Source organism: Malaya genurostris, chromosome 2, assembly GCF_030247185.1.
Source record: "Malaya genurostris strain Urasoe2022 chromosome 2, Malgen_1.1, whole genome shotgun sequence".
In the NCBI taxonomy this organism is placed as follows: domain Eukaryota; kingdom Metazoa; phylum Arthropoda; class Insecta; order Diptera; family Culicidae; genus Malaya; species Malaya genurostris.
Window position 1 is genome coordinate 172,964,462 of NC_080571.1, and position 26,606 is coordinate 172,991,067.

Sequence of the window (26,606 nt, forward strand, 5' to 3'; positions counted from 1 at the left end):
TCCAGATCGTAAAATATAAGGATTGGTTCTAAATGGCTCGAGTAGATCAATAACCGATACAAGAATTCTAATAGATGGGTTAGTAGATGCATTCACTAACTGCCCTGAAGACCTGAAAAATGTAAAGAACATGCAAATTATCTCTTTTCGAAACATGCAGAAAACTCCTGAGGCAAATGTGTTAAGATTTATTGCCGAGAAATTTGATAAAATTTTCACCGTATATGCACCGGAAAAGGACAGGATGTGGGTGCCAGAAAAAGACCGCGAAACTACATTGAAAGAATTCCACGATGCTCCTCTAGGTGGACATGTTGGAAGCAAACGAATGTTGAAAAGAATGAGTCCACTATTCCATTGGACTAATATGCGGAAGGATATCGAAAATTATGTTAAACAATGTAGCTCGTGCCAGAAAAACAAAATCGGTCGAGCGAACAAAATTCCAATGAGAATTACCACGACATCGTCCGAACCGTTCGAGAAATTGTATATGGACATAATGGTATTACCCGAGTCAGAATGGGGGAACAGATACGGACTTGTGATGCAAGACGATCTGACTAGATATCTAATTGTAGCACCGATGGAAAATCAAGAGTGTGCCACGGTTGCGCAAACTTTCGTGAATAATTATATTTGTAAATATGGAACACCCGCCGAATTGGTAACCGATAATGGAACCAATTTCGTTAGTTCTCTTATGAAAAATGTATGTAAAATTTTAAAAATTAAAAAAATTACTACGAGTACATATCATCCACAAGCAAACTTGGTGGAACGATCGGATAGGGAACTGAAAACCTATTTAAGGCAATACGTAGGTAAGGTCAGTTTTGAATATAATACCACTGTAAATTCCTCAACGGGTTATACACCGTTTGAATTATTATACGGAAGACGGGCGAACATCCCAAACTCCGTCTACAAATACAACAATGATGGAATGTACTATGAAGACTACGTAAATGAGATGCGATCATCATTCAACCGATTGCATCATCAGGCACGAGAAAATTTAATTAAGTCCAAAGAAAAACGTAAGGAGTTGTGTGATAAAAACTCGAACGAATGGCAACCAATGTGGGGAGACTTAGTGTTAGTAAAAGCCAATCCCACAGGCGCAGGACAAAAATTTCAATCACTTTGGAGAGGACCGTATGAAGTAGTTGCTCTTCCTAGTGAGCAAACAACAACTATAAAGAATGGGAATAGACTAGAAAAGGTTCACAATAACCGATTGAAAAAGTATACGGATTGAGAAACTGAACCTTACCACAGAATATTGATATAATTATGAAATTATCCAAGAAACATTAGAAGAGTAATAAAAAGATTCAAAATGTATACAAAGTGATACGCGAAAATAAACATAGTGTATTAAGAGTTTCATCGGAAAACTAAATGAAATGGAATAATATTAAGAATATAAGGGAAACTGAAATCCTGAGAGTAATTGAAATAAGGAAAACTAGGATACAGTTATAACATAAATTAACAGCAAATATCATACAATGATACGTTGACATAGGAATTCAACGAAAAAAAAAACTTAAAAAACGTAAGAAAAAAAAATACTTTTTTTTAGTATGGAAAAATCACCAAGAAGGGATAAATAACAGCGAAATATGTAAAATGAATCAATTCGAACACGAGAAAAATAAATAAAGGCGAGTAGAAGGATATCAAAACTGTTAAACGGTAAAATAAATATGTCTTACGATGTTACGACTAGAATATCTAAGAAAGGGAGAAATTTTTTTTTTCTTTTCTTAGTAGCGTTTCAGTTGGGCCACCGAACATTCAAAGACAGACAGTCAGAACTTTTCTTTTTGGGCTTAACGTAAGATTCGCTCTATGACTTAAATTTCAATACATGGGCCCAAATGATAACACGAGTACTGGTACATTAACTCCTCATTTTCGCTTCACTGTAACAGAAGTATTGCATTCTTCACATATTGATTCTCTGGCCTCTCACCGCGATTCGAAAAATAAAACCCTTATAATATTACATCTTATAATATGTACATAAATAAAATTACGTCCATCTGAAATTCAATGAAATAAAGGAAAAACTATTGACAGTTAGAGCGGCGACTTGACCCGAGAATCATTAATCGGCTGAGCCATGAAAGCGCGCATCAGCTTTTCTTACAGATAGATTCAAGCAGTATCATTTGCTAGCCGAATAGAAACGACATTCGGGATCAGTAAAATCCAGCAGTAAGTCATCGAAGATAAATAAAATTACGTCCACCTGAAAAAAAACTCACAGAGATATATTCTGACATGGGAGTCATGTCATACATAACAATACCTAGCAGGTCGAAAGAGAACAAAAAGGGAAAACAAGCGGCTAAGGAGAAATACAAAGAAAAAGGATGTCATCAACGCCAACTGAAAACGACGTGGTATATGGTCTGAGATAATTATATTTGAGAAAAAAAATCAAAAAAATAACAATGAAACCCTCAATCCCACACTTCGTCGCGAAGACGAGAGCGTAGGTCAGCTAATTCTATACCCGGGACCCGTAGGTCCCGAGTCCAGGATTTCCCTCTTCGCATGAAGCGACGAGAGGCTTCAAGAACGGAGATTGAACCGGGCAAAGAATACAATTTGCCCGGTCCAAGAACATCAATCAGAAGACCCAGCTCGTCCGGAGTGGCGGGTCCAGGTGTCCGGGAGTAGGTCCATCGACGGCGAACCCAAGCCAGAACCTCCAGCAGCAGCTCCTTGCCGGACACTGCGCGATACTCGCCGAGAGCGATCCTCCCGGCCAGTATCCACCAATAGCTGATGGTGTACATGAGCGATGGTGTCACCCATCGATACAACAAGAGCGCCTGAAAAAAAAGTTAGTTATGTGGTATTGTGTATCGAAAAAAAAGAGGTGGATACTTACGTTTCGAATGGCGGTAGGGTGGGGAACATCCCCCACCGCAATCCTATCGACCGAAGTCGGCACAAGATAAAACGTATACGACATTTCAATTTCACCGGGAACACGCACTATACTCACGTAGCAGAAGAAAGAGAAACTGACGATAACCCAGGCGAAACGGCAGGCTTAAATATCAAAAGCCGCGCAAAGGTACGCGAACGCGCGGCGGTCATTTTTTTTTTGTTTTTGTAAAATCAGCAGAAGCGCGAACCAAACCAGCAGCCTCGCTGTCCAGCCACGGAACTGGATTATAAACGTATGAAATCAATGGCCCGAATGAAAAAAAAAAAAGGAAAAAAATCATAATGCAACCCGCCTGGAGACAAATGATTAGGGAATTTGCGGGTTTTTTTTATGTCCATTTCAAAGCAGGAAATTGAAGAGAGAAATATAGTAGAGAACTAGGAGGCCTGGGAACACACAGCTCTCGATTAATGAAAAAAAAGTCGAATCTCCACGCAATTTTACGACAACAATGATCTCGTCTTAACTGATGGTTATTTCATATAACCACTGATTTACGCGAACCATACGTATATATATATATATATATATATATATATATATATATATATATATATATATATATATATATATATATATATATATATATATATATATATATATATATATATATATATATATATATATATATATATATATATATATATATATATATATATATATATATATATATATATATATATATATATATATATATATACATACATATATATATATATATATATATATATATATATATATATATATATATATATATATATATATATATATATATATATATATATTTAAAAAGTTTAAAAAGGAGTTAATTAAAATGCTAGAGGAAGATAGCAAAGAAATATACGACCTCGGAGAAATAATAAGGAGATCGCCGAGGGGAAGGAAACGCCGAAGCGTGTGGAACGCGATAGGGCTTATGGGCTCCGAAGATAGGAGAAAAATGGATATGGATATAGATAGGCTAAGAGGCAATGAGGAAAAAATAAAAGATCTAACGTATCAACAAACAGAAGCAGTCGATTCAATTTATAACTTGGTGAATGAGTCAGTGCATCAGATAGATCTGAAGGCTATTGAAACATATCGAAAAGACGAAGAAATGAAAAACGAGGTTCTCAGGGACATGAACCAAACATAATCAACAAGAGACTTATTGTTGATGGAAATGACAGCAATAAGAAAAGTAGTGGAATGGCGAAACATCGTACGGAGAATACATCATAGACAAATACTTGCATTAAAAATCCTAGCCGGGGAGGCGGGAACAATAGAAATAATAACGGAGCTAGCAGAACCCATGCAATTGCTAAAAGAAATGGAGACACAGGGGAAAAGATCGACTGGAAATACAGACTTCCCGCGAACAGAAAACGGTTATTTAAGTTTGGAAATCTTTAACATGGCCAGAATCACACACATTATGGATGAAAGAGGTATATTGAAAGTAAAACTAGCTATACCACTGGTTACAAAAGCGGAGTTTACGACACTAAGGGTTATGCCACGAATGCATGGTAATATAGTAACGCTAACACATCTGAAGATAAACATAATAATGGTAGAGAAAAACAGGAGATGGGGATATGTCATAGATGATAAGACGTACAAAGGATGCAGTGACTACACTGGGACGAAGATATGTAATATGACTAAAATGGAAGGCAATCTAGAGACAAGCAGCGAGTGCATCGCAAATATGGTTTTTAAAGGAACGGCAAGGACCTGTGATGCCCGCGCACTCAGGTTAAATCATACAATGTGGTTCGAAACGGCGCGGCCAAATATATGGGTGTATGTGGCGCCAAGATCAACAGAAATTAATATAACGCAAACTAATGGCGAAGGAATTGAAAGAAAAGAAATATTAGGAGTGGGGACTATGGAATTGAAATACGGCATGATGCTGAAAACAAGCGAGGTAATCATCAGACACCAGGATAAAGAAGAAGTCGAGGAACCAATATATCTTGGAGGAGCCGATAGAACAAAAGGAGATATTTAAGCACACAGATATACCGGTATTGGATAAAAAGAACATGCTCTATACGTTTATAAACAACAAACGCCTCTTTGATATAGGAATAGACGTGAAGAAACTAAAGGAAAGAAAAATAGAATTGCAGAACATGACTTACGCACCACTGGAACACCCATGGATTAGCATAAGCACGATTATCATAATAAGCCTGAGCATAATAAGTGGTTGTGCCTATTGTCATAAAGGAAAAATTTCATGCTGCAGTAGAACCAACGTAACCAGTAACAACCTAAAGAGCAAAGATAGGCGAATATACGAGGTACCAATAGAGCTATGCGAAGTTAAGGTCGCCAAACAAAACAAAAACATAACAAAGGAAATGATATCGAGCCCAATGACAGGGAATATGAGCGACAACCTTCTATCGCAGGGACAAAAACCGAAACCAGAGATAAGAGTAAATTTAGTATTAGGGAATGCAGAAAATAATACGAATACAGACCATATTTACATGGAGCCAAGGATAGAGATGAAAATGCCTCCAGAAACGGAGATGCAGAAGTCCAACGGAATAAAAGAAGGGCACAAGAAAAGCACAAGGAATATCGTAATAATATGAGAAAATCTTTTTTTAATATAACACATTCAGCACAGAATTAGAATCTAAATTACTTTACAGGTTCCCATTACTATTGGAAAAATATTATAACCCAGATTTGAGTTTATTTTTAGAAAGGAAAAACAGGAACAAGTACCGGAAGAACCAGCTCAAGTAGTGGGGGAGAGAAGCTGCGGCATGAGCACTACACAACCGACCAGTATTAGAACGGAAGGACGACTTCTGAAGCTATGGAGGCTAAGATGGAAAGACACCATTAAAATGAACACGGCATAGAAGCTAGTTGCGGGAAAAGTTTAGAAAAAAAGGTTTATAAAAGATTCATTATAACCTGCAACAAGCATTCGCATGCCGCAACTTTAATAACAATTTTATATCCACAGACAGACGTATTGTCGACAGACGGGTTGTCGACCTGTATCTACGGGTTAAAAAAGGTGCGAGGTACCTCAACAAAAAAAATATAAGTAAACATAAAAACCTCTCGATTAATGGAAAAATACACGAGATAACATATAAACGAATAAATATATCGCAGAAACACTTAAATGCGTAGAAAAAAAACATAGATTCAACTAATAGAAAGAACATGTATGATAACAAAAAAAAAATTTTTACGATGCACAAAGATATGACAATGAAAAAAATATATATATACAAATAATAACAATCATAGAATAGACAATAGATCACGCAATACGTATATAAAAATAATAATAATAATAACAATCATAGAATAGAAAAATGATTACACTAAAGGCACAGAATCATACAAAACGAATAAAAGTTTTTTTTTTGAGTCCCGAACTGTGTGTGTGCACGAAAATAGTCGTCGCAGAAGGAAGGATTAGCCAAGCTACCTAAGAGAACGAGAGGGTGTGATCGGATGCGGTGGCAAGTTGAAGACAAAGGGAACCGGGGAATCACCAAGATGTCAGAAGGAAGAACGCCAGAGGAGGCAATTACGAGTTGAAAAATCGAGGCAGAAAAATTACGAAAAAGTTTAATATGGAAGACGTGATAACAAATCGAAATAATGGCAATGCTACAAATTGCTACATCAACAAGTACAACTGATAACAAAAGAAGAAGGAAGTAAATTCAGTCAACACAGTTAAAGATGACTTGCTTGGGTATGCCACAACGTTACAAACTGCTACCCTATAATTTATTCAGTGAGCATCGTCAAAGCTCAGCTGAATACCATAAACAATTATTGGAAAATCAAAGTCTATTAATACGTGAAAATTTAAACAATTGGTTGTTTAAAAAAAATACACTACGAAGAAAATAACCACGAAATCAAATGAAATGCATAAAAGCTGCTAGGAGCCGCAACACATTGTACCCAACGAGAAGCCATGATGAGAAGCAACAATACAGAATACCAATACCTGACTAATCAACGAAAAAGCTTCATCACATATGTTTTTTTACGGAACTATTATTACTACTGGCAGTAATTTCAATGAGGCACAAATCGCAAAGGAGTCAATGATCAATTTTCAACTATGCCCAACGAAGCGAGTACCTAAACAACGAGAAGCCCTAATACGTATCACCAACACAGAAGAACGAGCTATTAGGAACGAGAACGACACGGAACCCTGAGTCCGAGACTAGCAACCGTTCGATCACTCCCACAGATAAAGCAACTATAGAAGCATACCATGGAACAGGGTGGCGTCAGAGGAGAACACACACACGAGGACCACCGTAAGGTTAGGGAATTTAATTTGCGTATAGCCAAAATGAAAAAAAGGTAATAATAAATACGGAAATTTGTGATCCAGCTACAAACCTCAATGTTATAAACCAACGCATTCGACTTGATGTCTACCCTTCAGGTAACATCAAGCTCAGTAAGTAAGGGGGCATGCAGCGCCCTTAGCAAATTTTCCTTTGAATTTGCTAGTATTGTAGAAAAAATAGGAAATTGTGAAGGAAACTCTCATATCAGCGTAGCCGCAACCTTCAGGTATAAACTTTGTTATAAAACCATAGACAGTTCCGAGCATTAGTCAGCGCAGCAATGTTGTAAAAACAAAGCTATTATTTTCACGGACACTAGTCACTGCCTGTGACCTAGCGACAGTGGTCTCGACTTTCGGTAGAACTTCGGGAGAAAGTCGGATGAACTTTCTACTTGAAATCACAAGCTCGGCTTGTACTAAAATCTTCGGGCTTCACCCGAAAGTAAATGTTAGGAGCTTAAAAACCCATAGTTGGGAAGAGTGAGAGGCCAGTTACAGAGTGCGGTAACTAGGCGCTAGTCTCGGGACTCGACCCGTAGACAAATTAAGTAGTTGTTATTAATTCGGTCGTCGGCCCGTGGGCAAGTTTGTGTCCAGTTCAATTTCAAAACGTTAGAGAGATAACAAAAGCGGTCGGTATTAAGTAGTTTTTGCTTCGAGTATTCGGGCTAGTTCAGTGGCGGAGTATGATACAGTATGCATAGGAATATGTGTGCATTGTGAGGCTTGAGGTAGTTCGTCGAAATTACACAAATGGTTCGCATTATAATTTTGTATTATGGTTCTATTTCGCCCTATTGGCATTAAAAGAATCAAGTGACCTCAAAGTCAAGTAAGAAATATTGTTTAAAAATGGGATATAATAGATTTTTGAAGACATTTAAAGAATTGAGTGAAAGATTGCTGTAATGAGTGAAGATTTAACAGTTTCATGTGCAGGTTTGATATTCACATGCGAAAAATAAAATAGTTAGACACAACCATTGCTCGTGTCAGGGTAGTGTTGATAATATACGACAACAAAAGTATGTGTTGAAGAATAACTTCTTTTATTAATGTAAACAAGTAAATGTTGAGACATATATTCGACGAGATCACCATGAAGTGTTGTGAATAGATTTACAAACTCGTGGAGTATGCAATAGAACTATGAGTCAAATTAAAGAAATAGCTCAACATACTATGGTTGTACCATAATTGCACAGAATTTACGGTGAAAGGTAAGAGGTGCCAGTTCTAATGCAGAGTCGGTGTGGAATGGTGTAAACGTGTTTGTTTTTCTTACTGTAGTAGGACATACGTTCATATGTGCATACACCTAATGATATGCCGAGCTTAGTGAGACTGCGTGAAGTGTTAGCCTTATTAACAATCGTTAGTGACTTTTGTTAGATTGTGGGAAAGAACTCCAAAAACAGCTTAATCCTTCACTATTGAGAATAAGTAGCTGTCAAGTGAAAAGCACAAAAAATTGAAACTCAAAAAAGGTGAATTTCGTGATATTAAACTCAAGTACATGGATGAATCAATACAGTGACATAAAAGAGAACCCGAATTGGAGAGTGTTACTCCGTATAGAACTGAAAGAAACATCCTCTTCGTTATTCCTCTCCCGCCACCGCTCGGCCGAGGGGATTGCAATAGGATACTTACAATCGGTGCACAAGCTCAAACAACCGTTTGTTGTCGACGTTGTCAAGGATGTTGTGTTATTGGTTTGCAAATACGAAGGAATTGTGAAGGGTTTCACAAAACATGATGTACGGTTTGAAATGCAGCATGTTGTATACTTACCTGGTCTGAGAGGCAACCAACTATCGGTAAAGAAGCTAGCGAAAGCCGACATCGACGTACTGTTTACGCAAGAGAATGGTATTGAGAAGGCGATTATAAAACACAATGGTGGTGTAATTGCAGTTGCCCAATTGAATCGGAATCTGTACGAACTCGAGCTAAAGCTTCAGATGAACGATGGTTATGTATGTATTGGCATCGTTGCTTGGGACATGACAGTCAGTAAGCCATAGAAACCCTGGTCAAGCATGACATGGCAACAGGACTTGAATCGAAACCGAAACAAATTAGTTTCTGCGACACGTGTGTGCAAGGTAAGCAATGCAGAGAGCCGTTCGATAGTCCTCGAGAGAGAGCCACTCGTCCGTTAGAACGGGTGCATTCTGACGTTTGTGGACCGATAGATCCTTTAGCTTGGGACGGATCTAGATATTTTGTCTCGCTTATCGACGACTTTACTCACTTCGCCTATATACAGAAAATTAGGAAGAAATCGGAAATATTCGAACGCTTTAAGGAGTATGAAGCGATAGCGACGACCCATTGGGGATACAAGATCAGTAAGCTGACGGTGGATTAGGGTCGAGAATACTGTTCGAACGAGCAACTTATGTACTACAAGCGTAGAGGAATTCAGTTACAGCCTACGGTTGTTCAATTGCCGCAACAAAACGGCGTTACGGAACGTTTCAACAGAACGTTGATTGAGAAAGTGAGAACGATGCTGCTTGAGTCTTATATGCCGAAGCAGTTGTGGTCCGAGGCGACTCTCATGGGGACGTACCTGCTGCATCGAAGTCCAACGAGTGCGCTGAAAGGATACGTGACTGCTGCTGAGTGCTGATTAAAAGTAAAGCCGAACTTTGAAAAACTGCGCATATTCGGTTGCAAATCTGCATGGATTCCGAATCAAAAGCGAAGCCAACTGGACAGTAAGAGTCGTGAGGCGCAATGATTGGGTACGCGCCGAACGGATATCGTCTTTGGGATCAGCCATCTCGGAAGGTGTTCATCTATATCAAGGGGAACGTGCCATTTGAGCCAATTTGTTCTGATTCCTAAATAAAATAATTCTTATTTTTTCCGGTTTTTAACGATATCAAACTAACTAGAGGTTATAAGAAGAAAAAGAATATGAAAATTATAGAGCCATAGTACTCAAGGAAAAGCAAGGATGTGAAGAATAAAGTGCGGAAAAGTGAGATGTGACAAGTGTCATTTAAGTAAGCAGAAGGCTTCTCGTATCTAAACTTTTACCTTCTACCAGAGAAGTCGAACTTAGGCATCTTAGCGATACGAGTCATCCGAGTCTTTGATATGTCAGAAAGTAAAGGCAAAGGTCGTTTGCCATTTACTATCCGAACCGGCCGGAATCGGCTGCAAAGTCTGTTGAAACAGAAGGTCAAATTCCACTATATGAATGTAATACCAAGGCTTTGCTAATATAAATCCTTCTACATATCACTGAGTTATGAACTTTCAAAATAAGAGAAAGGCAAACACGCGTCATGTGTTTTCATCTTTGATACCAAGCATATCACAAAATTTTAATTTTCGATTATTGTTATCATAAATTTATGATCATATTTACGAGGACATGTAGCCAAAATTATGTAGATACGTTAGATCAACAAGAGATTTTCACGATCAAAAACTTATCGCTCTCTCAGAGGGTAAACTTTGAAAATAAATAAATAAATAAATAAATAAATTTATCGGCTGAACAATGGTTATGGCGAGTGGCACAAAACGATATTTATCCGGATGAAGTCAAAATCCTCATAAATCGAGATTATCCGCCAGAAAAATTGATTAAACTTTAAAGATCCAGTCCACTGTACAACAAACTGCCCCCTTATACTGATCAGTTCGGAGTCAAAAGAGTGGAAGGTAAGAAGTTACGCGACGTTCGATGCTCGCGAAGGCAAGTTACTTCGATGGTCGATTTCCAAATTACCAAAATCACACGCTATCACTCTATTACTTCTTGAAGATTTCTCTTCGAATCAAAAGGCATGTTTGCTTATTATTGACGAAAATGTACACTGGTTCTGGTACTAGTACAGCATAGTACATTTTGAAAAATTTTATATGAAGTCGTAGCAAAAGGCACTTTTGGAAATACGCTCATTCGTTTCCTTATACTAATAAAGACGAAAATGTACACTGGTTCTGGTGCTAGTACAGCATAGTACATTTTTAAAAATTTCATAAGCTTTAGCAAATGGCACTTTTGGATACGCTCATTCGATTCCTTATACTAATAGAGATCTCTGTTGCAATTTACATCGAAATTTATCGGGTTGATCAAAAATTATTGACGAAAATGTACACTGGTTGTGGTACTAGTACAGCATAGTACTTTTTTGTTTGTTTGTATATTTAGGACCTTTTATAACATTGTCTTTAAGGTCCGAGGGTACATTTTAAAAAACTGCATATTAAGTCATAGCAAAAGGCACTTTTGGAAATATGCTCATTCGATTCCTTTTACTAATAAAGATCTTTGTTGCAATTTTCATCGAAATTTATCGGGTCGATCAAAAGTTATTGACGATGTACACTGGTTCTGGTACTAATACAGCATAGTACATTTTGAAAAACTACATATGAAGTCTTATCAAAAGACACTTTTGGAAATACGCTCATTCGATTCCTTTTACTAATAGAGATCTCTTTTGCAGTTTTCATCGAAATTTATCGGGTCGATCAAATGTTATTGACGAAAATGTACACTGGTTCTGGTACTGGTACAGCCACCCCCCTGCTATGGAAGCTGGTTCCTGAAGCCGACGCATTTTGTATTGGTGGCGTTGTTATCAACAATATGTTAAGCTACGTTCATACCATACATTCAAACCACACTGGTGTCAAAGATTAATTTCTTCAAACCCATTATAAATATAACTCTAGTCTAGTATTCACTATGAAACAAGTAATTTGACCTCTTTTTGAATAAGGAAAAGAAATTGTGGTTTATTATAGTTTGATTATATTCCATCAAAATCGTTTCCTTATGTTGGAGCAACCGCATGAAGAAAAATGTGAACTTGTGAACACTGCTTAAACACAGCATTTGACAGCGAACTAGAACCAAAGAACTAAAATTTTCGGCTTCAAGCCAATTGTATGCAGTTGACAATCGTGCCACCGGGGTACAGCATAGTACATTAAAATAAATCATGTAAAGTCCTCTGTAACAATCTTCATCGAAAATTGTTTCAGTCATCTCTGAGAAAATGGTGCGGAGAAAACTCTTTTAAAGGTGCACACAAACACACACACACACGAACAGATTTTTTCCGATCTTGTCAAGTTGAGTCTAATGGTATATGTTACGATATTTGATACAATACTGTTTATTAGGCACGTTCCCCTTGATATTTGGAGATTTGTGCCTTGCCATCAATTTGTTTTTAGCATCATTTTCCCGATATATAAGAGGGAAGGATTGAAAGGAAATGGTAAGGGTTGGACTAGGAGGATGGAAAAAATTGACGACACAAAAACACATAAAAGCAGAAGTAAATTCTGCACCCCTAAGGGATGCCGAACAATCTGCTGAGGATCACATTTAGTGGAAGCAGAAGTAAATTCTGAACCTCTACGAGGTCCCGAACAGTCCGCTGTTAATAAAACCTCCAACCCCCGAGAGGATTTGAAGATCTTACAAAAGCGACACCATTCTGCACTCCCGGAAGAATGCAGAACGATTCGCAGTATGTACGAGCAGAAGTAAATTCGGCACCCACTAAAAGATGCCAAACAATCTGCTAAACCCTATTTAAGGTGAATACAGAAGGGATTCATTCACTCCAGGAAGAACGATGAACCCTTCTGACTATAGCTCCTTACCACATTGGGTAAGAAACGAGAGAATATCCTTCAATTTTAGCTCCGCATACACAGACTCAACCATGTATGGAGAACCAAAAACCCGGATACGTAGCTGCGTCAATGCGGGACAGTTACATATCAGATGATATGAAGTACCATAATCGCATTCACACAAATCACACGAATAATACTCAGCACGTTGAATAGTAGCCATGTGATAATTGAGTTTGCAATGTCCAGTCAGAGCTCTGACCAGAATACTGCAATGATGCTTGGAGAAATGCAGTAGACACTTTGACATTTTCAGATTTAAATCTGGTAGAAATGCTTTTGTCTGAGCGCAAGTTTGCAAGCTGCGCCAGTAGCTGGCATGTTTGGATACAGCCCAAGAACGAATCTTGTGCTTTATCCAACTAGTTGAAAGTGGTAAAGCTGGTTCAGGACCAACGAAATCATTCGTTGCACCAGCTCTAGCCAACTCATCAGCCCATTCATTTCCAGTAATACCAGAATGGCCGGGTACCCATAAGAAGTAAACAGCATTTGAAATGCTGAGGTCTTCAATTTGAGTTCGACATGCGATCACTAGATTCGACCGTGAGTCATTCGAACTGAGTGCTTTTAAGGCTGCCTGACTGTCGGAACAAAAATAAATTCGCTTACCACAGATCCTCTGCTGAAGTGCCGATTGTACTCCACACAGAATCGCGTAGATTTCTGCTTGAAACACAGTACAGTATCTACCAAGTGAATGAGACTGCTCCAGCCTCATTTCACGACAGTAGACACCAGTACCAGCACGACCATTCAACAGAGAACCGTCCGTATAACAAACTATGTGTTCATCAAGTTGTCGTTCCAGACAACCAGACAACCATTCCTCACGAAAAGGATAGCTCACATTGAATGTTTTGAAAGGAAAACTGCATGTGAGAGTTAGGTCACTAGGAGCGAGTAAATACTCATCCCACGTAACCATTTGAGACCACAAGCGAGTGTGGCTGGTAGCATAATCTAATGGGTTACTGTTCCAAAGCCCTGTAACCTTAAGACGATATGCACAAGATAATGCTTCTTGTTTTAGGAACACATGTAGTGGTTTAATGCACAGTAGCGCCTCTAGAGCAGCAGTAGGAGTTGTCGTGAATGCTCCTGTCATCGCCATTATGACCATCCTTTGGAGATGATTTATCTTTGACTGAACTGTCGCGACTTCTCCTTTCTGCCACCATACAAGACATCCATATGCTAAAATTGGTCTAACAATAGTTGTGTAGATCCAATGAATATATCTGGGTTTGAGTCCCCATGATTTTCCAAAAGCTCGTCTACATTGGCCGAAAGCCATGCAAGCTCTTTTAATTCTGAAGTCAATGTGAGCAGACCAATTCAGTTTTGAGTCAAGAATAACCCCGACGTATTTAACTTGTTCGACCACAGTGACCTCTGAACCAAAGAACTGCAACGGACGAGCTCCTGTGATTATCCTACGATGAGTGAAAAGCACCTCACCTGGAAAGTGAGTGTTAAAAAGATAGTGAAGTACATCACCTTCATCAGACAAGTGTTCACCATCTGAAGTTCTTAAGAAACTGACATTAAAGTCCTTAGACTTCGAAAGTAACTTATTTAATCTGCTAGCCTCGTTGAGACTAGAGACATTTGTGCAGAGGCTTTTCCAACCACTTCGCTCAGACGATCGAAGAGCATATTTGTAAGCCCTTCGAGCCAACACGAATGCCTCCGACCCATTTCTGCGACGGTGGTTCCAAGCTCTTCTGCATAGTTTCCTTAGTCTAGCAAGTTCAGCATTCCACCAAGGAGTTCCTCTAGTAGCTCGCACAATCCGAAGTGGACAAGCCTCTTCATATGCTGCAACTATGAGTGAGTTTGTCTCGTCGACAACATTTTCCAAATCAATTGGGGTTTCAATTGTTGGTTGGTACCCGTAAAATCTAGTCGCCAAGCCCTCTTCATAGAGGTCCCAGTTTGTAGATTTGGGATTACGATATGTGATAATATCAAATTTAACGTTTGAATGATCAAAGAATATGTACTTATGATCAGACAACGAAGGTTCGAGCTCATCGGAGACGAGCCAATTCACCAACTCATGCGCAATTCTATCAGAGCAGAGAGTTACGTCCAAAACCTCCTCTCTGCCAGATCTCGCAAAAGTTGGACGGTTTCCTGCATTGACTATGTGCAGGTTTGTACTGCTCACAAATTCCATCATATCAGAGCCTCTCGAATTTATATCTGTGCTGCCCCAAATGATATGGTGAGCATTTATGTCACTGCCGATTACAAGCGGTAAATCACTTTTGCAGGCACTTTTGGAAATACGCTCATTCGTTTCCTTATACTAATAAAGACGAAAATGTACACTGGTTCTGGTGCTAGTACAGCATAGTACATTTTTAAAAATTTCATAATATTTCATAAGCTTTAGCAAATGGCACTTTTGGATACGCTCATTCGATTCCTTATACTAATAGAGATCTCTGTTGCAATTTACATCGAAATTTATCGGGTTGATCAAAAATTATTGACGAAAATGTACACTGGTTGTGGTACTAGTACAGCATAGTACTTTTTTGTTTGTTTGTATATTTAGGACCTTTTATAACATTGTCTTTAAGGTCCGAGGGTACATTTTAAAAAACTGCATATTAAGTCATAGCAAAAGGCACTTTTGGAAATATGCTCATTCGATTCCTTTTACTAATAAAGATCTTTGTTGCAATTTTCATCGAAATTTATCGGGTCGATCAAAAGTTATTGACGATGTATACTGGTTCTGGTACTAATACAGCATAGTACATTTTGAAAAACTACATATGAAGTCTTATCAAAAGACACTTTTGGAAATACGCTCATTCGATTCCTTTTACTAATAGAGATCTCTTTTGCAGTTTTCATCGAAATTTATCGGGTCGATCAAATGTTATTGACGAAAATGTACACTGGTTCTGGTACTGGTACAGCCACCCCCCTGCTATGGAAGCTGGTTCCTGAAGCCGACGCATTTTGTATTGGTGGCGTTGTTATCAACAATATGTTAAGCTACGTTCATACCATACATTCAAACCACACTGGTGTCAAAGATTAATTTCTTCAAACCCATTATAAATATAACTCTAGTCTAGTATTCACTATGAAACAAGTAATTTGACCTCTTTTTGAATAAGGAAAAGAAATTGTGGTTTATTATAGTTTGATTATATTCCATCAAAATCGTTTCCTTATGTTGGAGCAACCGCATGAAGAAAAATGTGAACTTGTGAACACTGCTTAAACACAGCATTTGACAGCGAACTAGAACCAAAGAACTAAAATTTTCGGCTTCAAGCCAATTGTATGCAGTTGACAATCGTGCCACCGGGGTACAGCATAGTACATTAAAATAAATCATGTAAAGTCCTCTGTAACAATCTTCATCGAAAATTGTTTCAGTCATCTCTGAGAAAATGGTGCGGAGAAAACTCTTTTAAAGGTGCACACAAACACACACACACACGAACAGATTTTTTCCGATCTTGTCAAGTTGAGTCTAATGGTATATGTTACGATATTTGATACAATACTGTTTATTAGAACGAATTAAAAGCTTATGTGCTAATTATACATTTATAAAATCTAGAGCACTGGAGGTGCACGAGTATGTACATCATCTCTCTGACTATCAAGAAGAACTGAACTAGTCTGATCTCATGTCCGGTCACCAATACTAAAGCCTGCATCTGTCATACTGACGCCTATCAGTTGACGAGCGAAGATGGTGAAGTCGATAATGTGGAGTCCTGCCAACACCTCCCTCTTTAATAAAGATGATAGGGTGCATACCTCACGGGTGGTCTTCGTAGCCTAGAAGACTGGCGTAAGTGAACCGATTCCCGGTGCTGATTGTTTTGTGGTGTACGTGTACGTCGATGTTGTCTCTGACGCTGCAGGTTCTCATTTAGTTCGGCTGGTAAGACGAAGGATGTTTCGGCTTCCGGTTCCGATGTGCTTGTATTCAGACCACAATTGTCCAACAGAATTGCAAGTGGTACAGGCGAATCTTCCACTGATTCCGTTTGTTCTCTGCTGCTCCGTTTCGTATCGGCTTTGCAATTGGTTGCAATGGGATCGAATAAGGGCTCGTTTTGAAGGAAGCCACACGTTGTACATAACTTTTCCTATACGCTCAATTACGGTTCCTTCTTGCCAACTCCATTTGTTGTTTCGGTACACTTTAGTCCATACCAAGTCTTTGGGATTGTAGTTCCGGTCCTTCGTTCCATGCTTTCGGTTGAACTGCCTCTCTTGCTTAGAATTATGAAACTTGTGCGCAGGAGTAGGTAGACGTAGTAATTCACGCGATGTTCGTATTGGCCTGCCAAAAATGTGTTCAGCAGGAGACTTCCCATCTGGTGCATTGCGACACGGTGTTGAACGATAGCAGAGAAGAAAGGTATCGATTGCTTCATCGAGTGTTTCTCCCCCTGAAGTGATTTTTTTAGTGATCTTTTGAACGTATCAACAAACCTTTCTGCTAATCCGTTTGATTGCGGATGAAACGGTGCAGTTTTCAGATGCATGATACCGTTAGTATCACAAAAAGCTTCAAACTGCTCGCTAGTTAGTTGAGAACCGTTATCTGTAACTAACGTTTCAGGTTGTCCATATCTGGCGAAGATTCCACGAAGTATGTGCAAGGTTGTTTTTGTCGTGATGTCCTTAGTTCGCACAACTTCTGGCCATTTTGAGTAGGAACCGACTAGAATGAGATAGTATTGTCCATCCATTGGACCTGCGAAATCTAGATGCAACCTTTGCCACGGCTTTTCAGGAACCGGCCAAGACTCAAGGTTTGTCTTCCTGTCAGTTTTAGCGACACTTGCACATTCCCCGCAGGATCGAACGAGCTTCGAAACAGCTTCGTCGATGTTTGGCCAATACACATACTGTCGGGCTATTGACCGGATGCGTTCAACTCCCGGATGCCCAGTATGTAACTGCTGTAACACTCGTTTTCTGGAACAGGATGGCACCACCAATCTCTCACCATAAAGAAGACATCCATTTACGACGGACAGTCCATCACGCCGTAAGTAAAACTGTTGAACTTGTGCATCGGTTATACTCGTTTTCTTTGAGGGCCACCCATCGTTGACGAACCGCATGACTTGTTGCAGATCATGATCAGATGTGGTTCTATCTCTGACTTGCTTGAACGAAAGTGGCAAAGCTTGTATTGACTGGTAGATGATGCTACGAATACTATGTTCTAGTTCGAGATGAGCGATTACGAATTCTTCATCGGGTCGAACGTGACGATTCATTAGCCGCGAGAGAACGTCAGCATGGCCAAAATTGTCCTTCTCTTTCAACCTGACTATAGTTACTTTCAGCTGCGGTTAAGCTGCGAGACACGTGGCCAAAAGCTTTTACTGATCCGTCAGGGAACTTATGAGCGATTCGAGCACCCTGTCCGACGTTTGATGCATCTACAGATACTATAATTTCCAACCTTGAATTGTAGTGCGTCAACAGTAACGGTGATTGTAAGAGATTCCTAAATTTGTTGAACGATTCTTGGCACTCTGGTGACCACACAAATTTTGTGCCTTCCTTAAGAAGCTGATCCATAGGCTGTCGAAGAGTACGCATATCTTTCATGTATTTCCCATAATAATTTAACGCGCCGAGATATGATCGTAAAGTTGAAATGTCATGTGGAGGCGGCATGTTTACGATTGGAGCTATTTTGTCTGGATCCGGTCGTATTCCATCAGCATCAACAATTTGGCCCAGGTACTTGCACACCTGATGCATGTAGAAATTGAATTTGTTTATGCATACGGTAAAACCGTAATCACGTAAACGATGAAGAACCATCTGCAGGTTGTGTTGATGTTCCTCTTTTGTGCTTCCCCCGACCAAAATGTCATCCAGGTAACCAGTGGTGCGTTTGAGACCAGCAAGCATTGAATCCATAAACTGCTGAAAGGCTCCCGGAGCTACCGGGTGATAGTCGCGTGAACTGGAAAAGGCCTTTATGGGTATTGATGGTGAGAAACGGTAGGCTGGCTTCATCCACTGGTACTTGTAGATAAGCATCGGATAAGTGACTGAAAATCCGACAATTGGCCATTTTCGCGAAAATATCCTCTGGTAAGGGCAGTGGATAGTTATTTGGCTCCAATACAGCGTTTAGGCCTGTGGAAAAATCTGCACAGATTCGTACAGTTCAATTTGGTTTTCGGACAACGACAATAGGTGCTGACCAGTCGGAAAAATCAACTTTTTGCCTTTCTCTATAGAAAGGTATTAGAATTGCTGGAAAAACCGACTTTCGAACGGAGCCACTGAGACCCACAGTGTTATATACCATTCGACTCAGTTCGTCGAGATCGGAAAATGGCTGTGTGTGTATGTATGTGTGAGTATGTGTGTGCACTTTTCGAAGATATTTGAACGTGCTCAATTTTCTCTGAGATGGCTGAACCGATTTTAACAAACTTGGGCTCGTTTGAAAGCTACTGTCGGGCCATTGATCAAGTTCGAAGATCAAATGGCTGTGACTTTTGGTTCCGGAGATATGATTGTATAAGTGACGTAACCGACAAAAAGCGTTGTATTTGAACGCGTTCAATTTTCTCCGAGATGGCTGAACCGATTTTAACAAACTTGGGCTCGTTTGAAAGCTACTGGCGGGCCATTGATCAAGTTCGAAGATCAAATGGCTGTGACTTTTGGTTCCGGAGATATGATTGTATAAGTGACGTAACCGACAAAAGGCGTTGTGTTTGAACGCGCTCAATTTTCTCAGAGATGACTGATTCGATTTTAACAAACTTGGGCTCGTTTGAAAGCTACTGTCGGGCCATTGATCAAGTTCGAAGATCAAATGGTTGTGACTTTTGGTTCCAGATATGTGATGGTATAAGTGACGTAACCGACAAAACACATTGATTTTTACCGCTCTTATATATATATATATATATATATATATATATATATAAGGGTGCCAAAATTTTGGGATCACCTCTATTTTCGTTAAGCTCTAGTGCTCAAAAGTTTAAGCACCTCGAAAAAAGCCTTCATGCAAAATTTGACCTAAATCGGACATGCGTAAGGGGTGCTGCCCGGTGGTAAAGTTTTGACAATTTTCGATCATGAAAAAGCACCATAGGGGGGAGTACATGAAATTTCCAAAATCGAAAATTTTTTTTGATGCCGAAACTCTTAAAACTGCATGTAACATCGAAATTTAGTGTCATCTCAAAAAAAATTTTTTTTTGAAAATATCAACTTTCTGGGACTTGGAAAAATTTTCATATCCCAAAAAGTCGATTTTTTCAAAATAAAATTTTTTCGAGATGACACTAAATCTCGACGTTTCATGCACTTCTAAGCCTTTTGGCATCAAAAATTTTTTTCGATTTCGAAAATTTCATGTACTCCCCCCTATGGTGATTTTTCAAGATATATGAAAATTTCACTAAGTGGACTAAGAAGGCTTTTTGCCTTTCTCTATAGAAAGGTATTAGAATTGCTGGAAAAACCGACTTTCGAACGGAGCCTCGGAGACCCATAGTGTTATATACCATTCGACTCAGTTCGACGAGATCGGAAAATGTCTGTGTGTATGTGTGTGTGTGTGTGTATGTATGTGTGTGCACTTTTAGAAGATATTTGAACGCGCTCAATTTTCTCAGAGATGACTGAACCGATTTTAACAAACTTGGGCTCGTTTGAAAGCTACTGTCGGGCCATTGATCAAGTTCGAAGATCAAATGGCTGTGACTTTTGGTTTCGGAGATATGATTGTATAAGTGACGTAACCGACAAAAGGCGTTGAATTTGAACGCGCTCAATTTTCTCAGAGATGGCTGAACCGATTTTAACAAACTTAGGCTCGTTTGAAAGGTACTATCGGGCCATTGATCAAGTTCGAAGATCAAATGGCTGTGACTTTTGGTTCCGGAGATATGATTGTATAAGTGACGTAACCGACAAAAGCGTTGTATTTGAACGCGCTCAATTTTCTCAGAGATAACTGAACCGATTTTAACAAACTTGGGCTCGTTTGAAAGCTACTGTCGGGCCATTGATCAAGTTCGAAGATCAAATGGTTGTGACTTTTGGTTCCAGATATATGATGGTATAAGTGACGTAACCGACAAAACACATTGATTTTTACCGCTGTTATATATATATATGGGTGCCAAAATTTTAGGATCACCTCTATTTTCGTTAAGTTCTAGTGCTCAAAAGTTTAAGCACCTCGAAAAAAGCCTTCATGCAAAATTTGACCTAAATCGTACATGCGTAAGGGGTGCTGCCCGGTGGTAAAGGTTTGACAATTTTCGATCTTGAAAAAGCACCATAGGGGGGAGTACATGAAATTTCCAAAATCGAAAATTTTTTTTGATGCCAAAACTCTTAAAACTGCATAAAACATCGAAATTTAGTGTCATCTCGAAAAAAAATTTTGTTGAAAAAATCAACTTTCTGGGACTTAGAAAAATTTTCATATTTTTTCTAAGTCCCAAAAAGTCGATTTTTTCAAAAAAATTTTTTTTCGAGATGACACTAAATCTCGACGTTTCATGCAATTCTAAGCCTTTTGGCATCAAAAATTTTTTTTCGATTTCGAAAATTTCATGTACTCCCCCCTATGGTGATTTTTCAAGATATATGAAAATTTCACTAAGTGGACTAAGAAGGCTTTTTGCCTTTCTCTATAGAAAGGTATTAGAATTGCTGGAAAAACCGACTTTCGAACGGAGCCTCGGAGACCCATAGTGTTATATACCATTCGACTCAGTTCGACGAGATCGGAAAATGTCTGTGTGTATGTGTGTGTGTGTGTGTGTATGTATGTGTGTGCACTTTTAGCAGATATTTGAACGCGCTCAATTTTCTCAGAGATGGCTGAACCGATTTTAACAAACTTGGGCTCGTTTGAAAGCTACTGTCGGGCCATTGATCAAGTTCGAAGATCAAATGGCTGTGACTTTTGGTTTCGGAGATATGATTGTATAAGTGACGTAACCGACAAAAGGCGTTGAATTTGAACGCGCTCAATTTTCTCAGAGATGGCTGAACCGATTTTAACAAACTTAGGCTCGTTTGAAAGGTACTATCGGGCCATTGATCAAGTTCGAAGATCAAATGGCTGTGACTTTTGGTTCCGGAGATATGATTGTATAAGTGACGTAACCGACAAAAAGCGTTGTATTTGAACGCGCTCAATTTTCTCAGAGATAACTGAACCGATTTTAACAAACTTGGGCTCGTTTGAAAGCTACTGTCGGGCCATTGATCAAGTTCGAAGATCAAATGGTTGTGACTTTTGGTTCCAGATATATGATGGTATAAGTGACGTAACCGACAAAACACGATTTTTACCGCTCTTATATATATATGGGTGCCAAAATTTTAGGATCACCTCTATTTTCGTTAAGTTCTAGTGCTCAAAAGTTTAAGCACCTCGAAAAAAGCCTTCATGCAAAATTTGACCTAAATCGGACATGCGTAAGGGGTGCTGCCCGGTGGTAAAGGTTTGACAATTTTCGATCTTGAAAAAGCACCATAGGGGGGAGTACATGAAATTTCCAAAATCGAAAATTTTTTTTGATGCCAAAACTCTTAAAACTGCATAAAACATCGAAATTTAGTGTCATCTCGAAAAAAAATTTTGTTGAAAAAATCAACTTTCTGGGACTTAGAATAATTTTCATATTTTTTCTAAGTCCCAAAAAGTCGATTTTTTCAAAAAAATTTTTTTTCGAGATGACACTAAATCTCGACGTTTCATGCAATTCTAAGCCTTTTGGCATCAAAAATTTTTTTTCGATTTCGAAAATTTCATGTACTCCCCCCTATGGTGATTTTTCAAGATATATGAAAATTTCACTAAGTGGACTAAGAAGGCTTTTTGCCTTTCTCTATAGAAAGGTATTAGAATTGCTGGAAAAATCGACTTTCGAACGGAGCCTCGGAGACCCATAGTGTTATATACCATTAGACTCAGTTCGACGAGATCGGAAAATGTCTGTGTGTATGTGTGTGTGTGTATGTATGTGTGTGCACTTTTAGAAGATATTTGAACGCGCTCAATTTTCTCAGAGATGACTGAACCGATTTTAACAAACTTGGGCTCGTTTGAAAGCTACTGTCGGGCCATTGATCAAGTTCGAAGATCAAATGGCTGTGACTTTTGGTTTCGGAGATATGATTGTATAAGTGACGTAACCGACAAAAGGCGTTGAATTTGAACGCGCTCAATTTTCTCAGAGATGGCTGAACCGATTTTAACAAACTTAGGCTCGTTTGAAAGGTACTATCGGGCCATTGATCAAGTTCGAAGATCAAATGGCTGTGACTTTTGGTTCCGGAGATATGATTGTATAAGTGACGTAACCGACAAAAGCGTTGTATTTGAACGCGCTCAATTTTCTCAGAGATAACTGAACCGATTTTAACAAACTTGGGCTCGTTTGAAAGCTACTGTCGGGCCATTGATCAAGTTCGAAGATCAAATGGTTGTGACTTTTGGTTCCAGATATATGATGGTATAAGTGACGTAACCGACAAAACACATTGATTTTTACCGCTCTTATATATATATGGGTGCCAAAATTTTAGGATCACCTCTATTTTCGTTAAGTTCTAGTGCTCAAAAGTTTAAGCACCTCGAAAAAAGCCTTCATGCAAAATTTGACCTAAATCGGACATGCGTAAGGGGTGCTGCCCGGTGGTAAAGGTTTGACAATTTTCGATCTTGAAAAAGCACCATAGGGGGGAGTACATGAAATTTCCAAAATCGAAAATTTTTTTTGATGCCAAAACTCTTAAAACTGCATAAAACATCGAAATTTAGTGTCATCTCGAAAAAAAATTTTGTTGAAAAAATCAACTTTCTGGGACTTAGAAAAATTTTCATATTGACACCCATACATTTGACATGATATGTTGAACGTGATACTGTGCGATGGCGTTGCTGAGTTGAAGAGATTTGGCTCTATGCTGGTGGCAGGGTCTACAATAATGCAGACACTGTAATCAATAATGAAAATCAAACAATTTCTAATATTGATAAATGGAGACTAGTTCAAAACTAAAAAAATAAAAGCATGGGATGCTCAATAAATTTGGTGGTACTAGGATAATTCCCAGCCGACAAATGTGTTTTACATTTCTTCAATTTCGCTAATCGAAACTCTTTTGCTAACAAAAACGGTTTTACTATAACGATTAATCACAAAACTGCATCAAAGTTGTTTTTTAAAATTAACATCAGATTTTAACCAAAAGTTTAAATTAACCGCGAGATGGTTCACAGGCTTAGTGTGCGGTTTTTTAAACTCAATGTTGTAAATCGTAATACATACCAATGTTAGTATCTCAAATGACTCGAAAAACAGGAAAATAATAAAATATATTGTTGATGATCCACATGACATGTACCAATAGAATTTTAGTGTGGCTATATTCTCTTCGATTATTTGTTTATTGCCTTTTGTGGCATGTTTCCCTTTTGATATCTGAAACAAAACATTAAATTATGTTTTCACCTATGAAGCACCATATAAAATGAGTAAACCGACATTCATTTCGAAACTGAAACCTTAACTCTATGTATATAACGCAAAATCACCAAATTTGGAGTACTTTCTACTAAATTGAAGACGAACATTAGAAAAGGTACTTAGTGCAAATGACAGTTTCTCTTTGTTTACTTTCTTTTTCGAGTGTTACGGTCCAATCCAGAGTTGCCATTTTAAAATCTGTGTTTCAACTTGAAAAATCTGTGTACCATCTGTGTTGCATATTGTCGATCATAATCTGCAGAAATCTGTAAAAAACATTTTGAAAATCTGTCATTTTTATTAAATTTTCACAAAAATCTGCATAAATCTGTGTATTTTGATAAAATCTGTGTTCTGTGACACAGAATCTGTATTTCAAAATAGGCACAAAAATCTGTGTTTTACAGAAAAATCTATGGTAACCCTGGTCCAATCAGCAATGACCGCCGTGAAACGGCCCACCCGCTGGCTGAGCCACCAGTCCGAGACAAGAACCTTTTCAGGAGAATACGTACACGGAACCGCAAATCAACCTAATTTTAAGTACATTCCACCCAATTTGGGGGTTTCGTTCAATAACCTAATTTTAGGTAAAGTGGCTCTACACGCTGCCAAAAAAAACCCAACGGTTGACTTAAATTTACCTAACATGAAGTAATCAAGCATGTTTTTTATTGTTGGGTGAAAAGTACTGTATCGATTGAGTAGTTTTCACTCAACAGTTTAGTTTACTTCAATAAGTTGCTGTTGGGTGAAAATAATTTTGTGTGTTGCGGTCAGATTTGGAGCGAGGAAAATTATTTCATAAAATTGCCGGTTTTGAGGGATTAAATAAATAACAGTCATCAATCGTAGTGTAAGTAGCTTTGTATAATTTCTTTTTAAAACTATAATTACACCGTAATATCATTTCAGGCGATGGAAAATATTGAGATGCGTTCGATCGCTCAACGGTGCAGCAGCTCAATAGAGCAGCCTTGGCAGTTCGATGGTAAGTCAATAATATTATTATTGATTTGTTTGCGTGATCCTCTCAATTAGGAGATAATGAAACAACTGGAATCCAACATACTCAGACTGTTTTGTTTTAATATAATTATATTTGTAAAATCTTTAATTTTATTCGGATCAAAACGTTTTGTATTGTTAAAATAAATGTTTTAAAGAATGACGTATTCGTAACATGCACGTTATTGGTAAAGGGGTTGTTATGATAAAAACAGTCCTCATTGATATATGATGATACTGACAGCCTTTTCTGTTTAAGCGAGCTTCCAAGTGATAAATTTAGTTTTAATTAGCAGTAGTCTTATTACTTGAGATTGATTGTTCTGGATGGAATGACGATCATCCTTTTGCAATCTAAGAAGCATCTTAATGACTCTTTTATTGGGTCATAAAATCATATAACGTAACTGGCAAACTGATCTATTCTTTCAGAGATTTTCCAACCGATTTCGACAAGCTTGCGTTTGTTGAAAGCTTCAAAGGAGTCAATGATCAATTTCATATGTATTTTTACTGATACTTTCTCGTCCGCATGCAACGTTAGCGTTAAAGCACCTTTAGCGAACTAGCAATATCAATCTGGAAGCTATTGGATCTACCAATATTTGTCAAACCCTATATTAATCCATTTATTGGGGTGCCGCTTATAAGAGGTACAAGTTTGAATGTTTTTAAGACCAGTTTTGAAAAGTATGTACATTTTTTGTGTTGTCACTTATAAAACGGTTAAAAATTTTAACACCACCATATAAATCCGGAATCAAAAGTTGGATCCAATTAAAATTCTGCAGCAAACTATAAGACTATAAGTCATCCTTGATTTGAATTTAAATTTGTAAAAATGGGTACGATGTGAAGTCGTAACTGTTTTCGTAATCGGAAATCGGAACCAGTATAACCAAAATGAGTGTTTTAGTTATCAACTGGCAGATTCACGCCACTACTCTTTTATTTATAGTATAAGTCTTAATAGTACAAACACGGATTCTAGTTATTTGTGGTATTCAACAGGTGTACGTTATTTGGACAATATTCGATTGGTCTAAATTTGTTTGGCATA

General features: G+C 38.3%; 1 protein-coding gene across 3 annotated transcripts in view; it reads left to right on the top strand.

The window, feature by feature from the left end:
• LOC131427393 (uncharacterized) overlaps positions 1-26,606 on the top strand; it is a 341,222-nt gene that overhangs the window by 309,284 nt on the left and 5,332 nt on the right. For 2 of the 3 annotated variants that reach the window (XM_058590546.1, XM_058590547.1), the window contains exon 1: positions 25,423-25,529. The exons of the other annotated variant lie outside the window; for it this stretch is intronic. In XM_058590546.1, the coding sequence (XP_058446529.1) occupies positions 25,527-25,529 (3 nt within the window). In that variant the 5' untranslated portion in view covers positions 25,423-25,526. Of the gene's footprint in view, positions 1-25,422; positions 25,530-26,606 lie in introns of those variants that run through there. 3 annotated transcript variants of the gene reach the window in all.